Genomic DNA, 9,368 nt, shown 5'->3' on the forward strand with positions numbered 1-9,368 from the left:
GAAATATTTCAAAGAGATTTTTGTATGGTCCTTGTTATGATTTCAAAGCTATCCCTAATCAGTATTTTAAAAGTAAAATCAGCCCAGCCTTATTAAAATTTACCCTAAACTAGCCTAGACATGTTTGAGAAAATCACGGTTACATGGCAGCTACTCAAAACTACTCTTTTCTTATGGGATTTAAAGGAGGAAAAGCAATCAGAATATTCCTGCTAGAAAAACACAGTACATTCAGAGTGAGCTAATGTGGCATAAATGTAAATAATTGTCTGAATCTACAATAATTCCCAGTCTCCTTCAGACAGGTCTTTAGCTCCATGGACTTGTTGAGTACTTAGCAGAATTAAAGAAACACAGGAAGAATTTTGTAAACCAATATTTATTTAGAAATAATGACACAAATTAGAAGGTAAGATTTCCAGCACAGAAGTACACATCCAATGGTAGCTGGGGGACACAGTGTATCTTGCATGGTAAGAATGGCTTCATGAAACTGAAGTGTAAAATTCTGGAGAGGTTTAGCAGTGGTGTCATGAGGAGGCTGCACTGCTGGCAGTCTGTGGGTATGCTTGCAGAGCCAGTTCTATATATCCTGGATTCTTTGCTTCCATTTTAACAAAGATCTAAAATAATCAAAAGATACATTTCACATAAGGAAGGGGCTACTTTTTTTTTATTATTTGAAAAGCAAATTAGAAGAATTCATACATCCACCAGGAGGTAATTTACAAATGGTGCATTGAAATCCAATATGTACTTTTGCCTTAAGTGATTCAACGCTTCTTTTATACTGGTCCCCTATTTCGTTTAATTCACAGGACTGCAGACACATAGATGAACTTTATTGAAATAGGAATACATTGCCAATCTGGGTCCTCTCCTCTCCATCCCAAATGTGCTTGTGTTACATTTCTAGATCAGAATTTCTCCTTGATGTGTTACTTCTTCACCTTCCAGTGGTTTGCTTTTACAGTTGATCTTATTTTTCTGGTCTCCTACTTGGTCTTCATGTTGGTTCAGCACAATTCAGCTTTCACCACTTGGTACCTTACCCAACCCCCCTGCCCCACCCCGCATAGCCCTTAGTGCTCTGTCTTCTATTCAGAATTCTACACCCTGCTCCTATCCTATATGTTGTGCTTACTTTATTTATTTTATGTTATATTTACTTAATTGCCACAAGCTTTACAATAACCGAACTATCACACGTCTCTCTTGTTATTCATCCCACTTCGCCATCTGCTACAAACTCTGTTTTATACCCCATTTAGGCACAGCACGGATCAGCGTTGAGGAAAATGTCAACATGTCACTAGAGGTTTGACAGTCTTATATACAGTAACAGTTTTAAGGGGTATTGCATAGCTTCATTTAATACTGTGCCCCATGGCAAAGATATTACATTAACCCCCCTAGCGTTCTAATACATTTGTAAATACATTGTAAAAAATAAAACATTACCTTGATAAGTTCTCTGCCATCGGCTCCCTGGGATTCTTTTGCGCACTCAGTATCGGGGTGCACCATGTTGTATAGTCGCACCAAACTCACAGCGTCCTCTAATCTATAAAAGAAAAAAAAAAGTGTTTCAGATCTATAAGCAATGAGATAGCTGCCTGCCAATCCAATGAATAAATATCCAGCAACCCTCATGACATGTATACTTCCTGAAGTAATATAGTACAGGTGCTAAAGCAAAATTACATAAATGGAATGATCCTAAACAAGCACAAGGTTTGCTGTAATATGTATGGCCTATCATCCAATTATAGGTGGGTATTCTCCACTTGACCAATCACTCTGTGCATAATTATTTTATTAAAGCTTTCTCAGGTCCAATCTGCACACAATATGCCACATGTTTCTTTTTGGGTCTATGTGATGTGTTGCTGCTGTTTCTGTACCTTTACAAACTACAGAAGTTTTTTAGAGAAGTTAACATTCATGAATCAGCACTTGTGGCAGGTGGGTTTAGAACAGTGGTCGCAAACCTTTTCGGTTCCGCGGTCCTAAAAATCACTCCTGCGAATGCGCGGGGAGCCGGGTGTCACTCCCTCACAGTGATGTCACGATTACATAACCCCGCCCATTCCCCCATCGCAGATCTGAGCCTGCAATGGAAGAGTGGGCCAGTTGTATCCAGGGACATAGCCCACCCACTTCCCTGAGCCTGGGGACTGTACTGGGGACGTGGTCTGCGGCTCTGGCCGGTGCATCCGCCCAGCGGGGTCCTTCTCCTGACCCCGCTCAGGGGTGCATCGTCCTGAGCCACAGACACTGGTTTAAAATACATTTGTAAGAATTCATTATTGTGCCATAAGTGACTTTTTTATAGATGTGTTATACACTTTCAACTGTTTTTAAATTATTACATTTAAAATTCAATTAGATTGCGGTGGTACTAACTTTCCAATCTTCACCACAGTGTACAAAAAAAAAATAACAAAAAAAATGGTGGTCAGTTAACTAACAGGAAGGAGAAATACAATAAGCACTGCTATATATAATAGATGTAAAATCATCTTAGTAACTTACAGATCTCTTTGAAGCATGTCTATAAGAAGTCCATCAATGCTCTTCAGAGAGCATAAGTGCCACACCATGCCTCCGAAATGCCGTGTGGACCGAAGCAGGTCATACTTTCTTTGCTTGTCAATATCTTCAAATGCTTGGTTCCTGATCTAAAATACACAAGAGTAAAAAATTGCACAAAAGCTCAGGAGGATGACAGCTGAATTAGTGTGATCACAAATTTCCAGGTCACTCAACACATCGCTGTAAATATTTATCCTTTGCAGAATGACTAATTGTCATGATGAGCTCCTCATATATCATGACTAGTACTCACAGAGCAAATTTCACAAGCCTATTTGTAATCCAACTGAACTATCAGATCTTAGGAGTAATTAAAAACCAAACAATTTTTGGGTCAAGTCATGTCTTGTGTGGCAAAGATCAATCAAATCTTTTTAGAAATTCTATCCTAGGAAAACAGGAAGGGCAGAATATTGTACACCTGTGTGCATCATTTTGGGGCTTTCAACCAATAAAAAATCCATTGGATTGGACAACTGATCTTAAAATTAGTATGGGATCTGTTCATTTGTACTAGGCCTTACAGTTCTAACACATGGAGAGAGGATACATTTCTCAGTCACAGAGATCATCTGAGTGAAATTCCTGACCAATAAGCACCTTTAAATCTGGATCATGACTGCCTAGTCTAAGGCTAATCGCCAGTGAAATGAATAGTTAAATAAATAATAATTGTTTTGTCAATAAGACAAATGAATTGGCCATGCAATGATTCATACACCATTGACAGACAACACAGCCCAGGTGTAATATCACTCAATACTTTATTACAGTGATGGAATACAGAGGAATCACCCCAATGCCTGCAGCCTGCTGACAGGACAATAAAGGAGCAGCAACACAGAGATCTATGCCCTCTCCTCTTATCACTCCATGTGCAGGCAGCATAGCCTGACTGGCTCCCAATGTTGCCCCTCTCCCTCCCAGTGTATGTTCTGTTGTGAAGAGGACTATAGAAGGACTAGTTAGAAGGCCCATATATAGACAAATGTAGGTTGTATGTAAAACATATCATCAGAAATACACAAGGGAAAAGAAAGTGCATTCATGAAAGTGAGTTTAGAGTCAGCTCTGAAACGTAAATCTCTTCTACAATAAATGCCATTCAGGCCTATTGATAGACAACTGTATTAGGCACAGATATCTATTAGCGTTTTGTATGTCGGAGGAGAAGGTTTCTAGTTGATGCATTCATCTCCTGGGCGGTAACCCCGAGTGTGACTCGGGGTAGAAAAAAAAAAGCTAAAAGCGGTAATCCCGAGTCACATTGGGGGTAGATAAACCTATGGGAAGTAATAGTAAATCGCTACTTACCTGACCCGCAGGTGTCCTGCGTCGTCAGTCTTCTTCCTTCCTCTTCACTCGATGAGTTACCAGGGGAGTTCCCAGTGACGTTGGTGCGCGAGGAGGTTGCCAGCAGGGCAGGAAATTCAAATCCATTTGTATTGCGCATTCAATACAAAATAACTGTATTGAATGCAATACAAAAGAATTGTGTGTAAAAGCAGTACATTGTCTTTCATAAAACATTTATTTTACAGCATAATATAATAGTATGAGTATATTAATTTTTTTTAAATTTTTTAATCAAATTTATTATTTTGACATGATTTTTTGTTTCAAACTTTTTCATACTCATACTATTATATTATTCTGTAAAATAAATTGTCGTGAAAAACAATGTACCGCTTTTAGACACATAAATCCGAACAGAAATGAACCGTCCAGGAGGTTAAAGCTTTGGTACAGCAGTAGATACTGTTGGCATGAATAAAATATTAATGCTAGATTCACAGCTGCTGTATGATTAGGGGCTAGATTTGAAGGTTGCAAGATAAAGGCAATTTATGTATACAGATAGCCCACATTTAATGACCAGGTTCCATTCCAACAACTGGGTAGTTAAGCAAATTAGACGTTATATGAGGAGAATAGTAAAGAACTGGTCTACAGCACTGCCAAAGTGCAATGGGTGTCAGTGACAGCCTGCAGCTCCAGATCGAGGAAGGAGCGGGAGGATTACTACACAGGATAGCAGCCTGAGCTTAGAGACTGAAGGAGAGACGTTGGGCTAAGAGACGTCGGAGACCTGGGCATAAGCGAAAGCTGTCAGTAAGCAGGTAATTCTTAACTGAGGAATGCTAGAATATCACATGGAGCTGTAAAGATATCCTTTATTAACCTCCTAGGTGGTAACCCTGAGTGTGGCTCAGGGTTAAACTTTATTATACTATTATATTATACTGTAAATTAAATTTTCATTAAAGACAATGTACTGCTTTTAGACATAAATCCAGACAGAAATGAACCACCCAGGAGATTAAATATCATTCATGTATATTTTATTGGTGATGAAACTTCCAGCACCAAAATTCACAATGTAAAAGACAAGGTACTGGTAATGAGCTCTCACCTCGATATATTCCCTGGAGTCGGGCTCAAACTGGATAATACAACGGTTTAGGAGCTCTTCATGACGATCCTCCTTATACATATGCTGCAAAAGAACAAGGAAGACGTCACACTCCAATTCTGGCACCCAGCAGGGATTCTGTCAATCATTTTTTGTCATTTACCTGCATGTTTTCCTTTTTAAACACAGGTGGGGGGACCATTTTCCGACCTTGGCGGGGAAAATAAACCTGGATCATTCTATCTCTCTCTGCCCAGTTTGCTTTTCGCAAAACGCCATTTGGCTCTCGTACTACAATAAACCTTTCCTATGATTAAAGCAAAGATATGGCAATCGTTACATCAGAATTTTATCCACAAATAAAGAAAAAAATAAACAGCTCTTAAAAGATAAAATACCAAAACCAACTTTGTTGCTCTTTAAACCAGAGCCTTTACTCATGTCATCAGTCTGACAGGAAGCCATTTCCCCTAAATCCAGCCTGTGACTGGACAGTGAAAGGAAAGCAGAATAGTCATGAGGTCATCTCTCTATCACTCCTATTAGCATCAGTATGTTTTGTCAGTACAAGAACCAACTGGCTCTATTTGCTGCTTCACATTCCAGCTCCAAAAGGATGATACCAGGTTATTGTCAAGTACTCACACTGCTTGCAATAAACAAATGTACAAATGCGTTCGAAGAAATAAAGAATTGCATTAATTTGTGGCTATAATAAATGCCTAACAAAAAGAGTTCAGGACTTGAACAATGAACACTTCTAATATAGTCCCTTTTGGTTTAATAAATACACAACTGAAAGTAGAGAAAGTAGAAAAAAAATACCTGTTAAGCCTCACAAACATTTTGTGAGTACCTGTGCTTTATTCTTATGTTACATAAGTGAAAATAAAGGCTGAAATATTAAAACTAAAACCCATCCACATCTAACGACTGGTAAGATTCAATATATGAAATGTTTTGTTTTTGGCTACAAAGATTTGTGAATTGAGCCGTCATGCTGATTCGGCTAGGCAGTATACTCACTCGGTGTGGTGTGATGAATGTTGTATCGGTGAACACATAATTGGCAGTTTCTGTACCAGAAATAATCTCATCCACAACCAGGGTTTCATTTATTGGTGGTCGCTCCTCCAGCATAGGTGGCATCTCTATGCATTCCTTTGCAGCCTCTTTAGCTTTCTGCAAAGCCTAAATGATAGGAAATAAAGACCAATGTTATATAACAAAACTGGAAGGCTCATCAACTACTTTCAGGAATGAGCAAACCCCATGAGAACATAACTAGACATCCCCATAACACATAACATATATGCTGTCTTTCATTCATTTCCATTTCCTGGGATTTGTGCATTCTATGCATGTTGTGTTCTGCATACACCCCGTGCAGGCTGGGTTACATAAGTAATATATGCTGTCTATGTTCTGTACAAGCTGAGAATGTTCCTTGTTACTGACTTACCATACCTTGTTTCTCTATGTGCAGGCAGGAATCCTGGCAGTGGCAATGTATTGCTTTTTCATATCAGAGAGCAATACCAAATCACTGTCACCACCAAACCTACCTCCAAATATTTTGGGATTGGCAGTAAAAGACAGCTGTGCCCGAGATCTTACAGATATACAGCTATGAGGTCATAAGCACACTCGAATACCCAGAATTGCACAACTATTTTTAAGGAAGAATACCAGACAAAAGGTTGACTCTTCAAGTGCTTTTTATTATTATTAATATTACACAGTATTTATATAGTGCCATTATATTAGGCAGCTCTGTACAAAGTCCATAGTCATGTCATATATATCATTATGTCTACAGCTTTTGATACACATTCACAGCATTAATTGTGGGCCCTGGAATCTGTCCTTCTTCTTGGGGGCCCTGGATGCCATGTGCCCAGTCAGTACATTCTGGAACACAAATCTGCTGTCTGCCTATAGAGTTGTGGTCTGTGCACGCCCCTCCCCAGAAGAAAGTACAAAACTCCTTGCACCCATTGTTCATGAAGCCAGAACAGAGAGAAGCTTTTATAAGGAAGTCACATAAATACCTGCTCATATTGTTCCTGTGTCATTAACCTATACTCAGGTGGTTTACTTTCTTGCTTCACTGGCTGGAAAACTTTTTCCAGATCCAGACCAGTAATCTTCTTCAGGATGCTCTGTACTTCTGGATCTGTGAATCTGGAAGGTCTGATCACTGAACTGCTGGCTGGAGAATAAAGAAAAATCAGGTTACTCTCTCAGTAAGAGCCTAAAAGTGCTGAGGTCTGTGCAGTTCTCATAGAGGATTCAATAAAGCATTTTAAGGCCATTTTAGGCTCACCATACACGTCACCATCTGAACAATCAATTAATTAGACAATCTATGTAATAGGAGGGTCTGCATGATTTCAAATTTGTGTGTGTTACTTGTATAGTGACCCTTACAACTCTATACTAAAGCTACGTACACATGCAGGATGGAAAGGAGAGTGGGTGGGTTCTGGCATCATGACGCCACAAATATGGTGCCCCCTTTAGGATGGGAAGTACCTCGCTCCCCTATACAACTACTACACAGTATTTATATAGCGCCATCGTATTATGCAGCGCTGTACATAGTCCACAGTCATGTCACTAGCTGTCCCTCAAAGGGGCTCACAATCTAATGTACTTACCTCAGTCATACGTCTGTAACACAGTCTAAGGTCCATTTTTAGGGGGAAGCCAATTAACCTACCTTCGTGTTTTTGGGGTGTGGCCTCTGGAAGTACGTGGAGGAAACCCACGCAAACACGGGAGGACCTGCAAACTCCATGCACATAGTGTCCTGGCAGAGACTTGAACCCTGGGATCTAGGTCAGAGTGCTAGTGCTAACCACTGAGGTACCGTGCTGCCCAGGATGGCAAGCGCATCGCCCCCTATAGCATGGCAGGCGCATCGCCCCCTATAGCATGGCAGGCGCATCGCCCCCTATAGCATGGCAAGCGTATCGCCCCCTATAGCATGGCAAGGGTATCGCCCTATTTCTCATCTTACAAGCAGCTTCCCCTGGACTCACAGCATAGTAATAATTCAGTTTGGGGCCCCAGATCCCCATTGGCCTTGTGGCGGTGTATTGAGCAGAGCAGTGAATGACCCCACTGAGCCCCCCGACTTCTCAAGGTCACCCTGTTTGGGAATCAATGCCTCAGCAGGCGGTCTGCTCTGTAATGATGATAATTGTAATGCTAACATTGTAATCCATGGCTAGTTCCTCATTTATTATCCTCAATGACAGAATACTTCTCCCAATGACAATGCCGGCAGCCTGGTGCTCTATAGCTAAATGGGCTGTATCATTACCCCTCTGACCGCCTCCTCCCTCCATAATAACTGTGACCACAGACCAGGAACTTACCTGCAGCACACAGCAACCTCCGGGCACCCTTCTGCGGGTGAATCCTCCGCACCATCCATGCTATGCGGGCAGCCATGTCTCCTGTGACACAGCCGTCAAGGAGGACGGCCGCAATGCATCTCGGGACATGTAGTCTATGGACAAGATGACAGAGTCCTGGGCATGCGCAGTGTAACGGAGAGGCGTGGCTTACCAAGCGCAGGGACAGGAAATATGAATGTTCTGTGTGTAGCGCATAGATTATTGCAGAAGGATATAGCCGGTCCATTTTTGTAATAATCACTGTAATGATCTTGTAATCTTTAGTTTCACTTAATATAAAGGAGCCTGTATTACCATAACATAAGATTTGCTATCATGTGACCTACAGCCAAGGCAGAGGTCACATGGTTTCCACCAGTGTGTATTACACATAGTTAGATAATGCAGGAAGTCTACTCAGGCAGTTACAATAATCTCATTATAATTAGTGGCGACATTCAGTTCACAATCCATGGAAGAATCAGAAATAATTAGACAACCTACATTGTATATTTTATTCAGAGTCATATTCTACTTCACTCCATTGTGTTCTCCATCTCTATCCTTGTGTATGTGTGGAAGAGATGAATTACTCACCATGGAGCCTATTTGTTAATAATATCTGCAGCCTTGTTATCATCTTTGCTGTGAGATACACTACGGCAATGAAAGGGTTAAAGCCCAAATCTTTCCTTTGGATTATTAAACAGGACTTTTATAGCACCAACATATTACGCAGCCCTGTACATTAAATAGGGGTTGCTTGAGATACAGACAGTGACACAGGAGGAGAGGACCCTGCCCTGAAGAGCTTACAATCTAGGCGGTGGGGGAAGTATCACACAATAGGAGGGGAGGTATGGAATGGTGGGAAATAGTGACAGAAGAAGATGGGTAGGCAAGTTTAAATAGATGGGTTTTGAGTGCTTTTTTAAATGAGCAGAAAGTAGGAGCAA

General features: G+C 40.7%; 1 protein-coding gene across 1 annotated transcript; it reads right to left on the reverse strand.

The window, feature by feature from the left end:
- Positions 1-363: 363 nt before the first annotated feature.
- On the reverse strand, positions 364-8,525 carry MRPS22 (mitochondrial ribosomal protein S22). Its single transcript, XM_072407718.1, has 8 exons — positions 8,392-8,525; positions 7,060-7,220; positions 6,035-6,199; positions 5,172-5,315; positions 5,009-5,092; positions 2,536-2,681; positions 1,462-1,564; positions 364-623 (listed from the first exon to the last, which is right to left on the reverse strand). Exons 1-8 carry the CDS (start codon positions 8,465-8,467, stop codon positions 531-533), a joined length of 972 nt encoding a protein of 323 aa, XP_072263819.1. The 5' UTR covers positions 8,468-8,525; the 3' UTR covers positions 364-530.
- Between the last annotated feature and the right edge of the window lie 843 nt (positions 8,526-9,368).

Source organism: Pyxicephalus adspersus, chromosome 4 (genome assembly GCF_032062135.1).
Source record: "Pyxicephalus adspersus chromosome 4, UCB_Pads_2.0, whole genome shotgun sequence".
NCBI lineage: Eukaryota > Metazoa > Chordata > Amphibia > Anura > Pyxicephalidae > Pyxicephalus > Pyxicephalus adspersus.

Bases quoted from the DNA above. Each gene is read 5' to 3' on its own strand.
- MRPS22 (XM_072407718.1), bottom strand. From the start codon at position 8,467: ATGGCTGCCCGCATAGCATGGATGGTGCGGAGGATTCACCCGCAGAAG. The intron at 7,221-8,391 runs GTAAGTTCCTGG...TTTATTCTCCAG, and splicing joins GAGGTTGCTGTGTGCTGCAG to CCAGCAGTTCAGTGATCAGA. The intron at 1,565-2,535 runs GTAAGTTACTAA...TTTCTTTTATAG, and splicing joins GACATGCTTCAAAGAGATCT to ATTAGAGGACGCTGTGAGTT.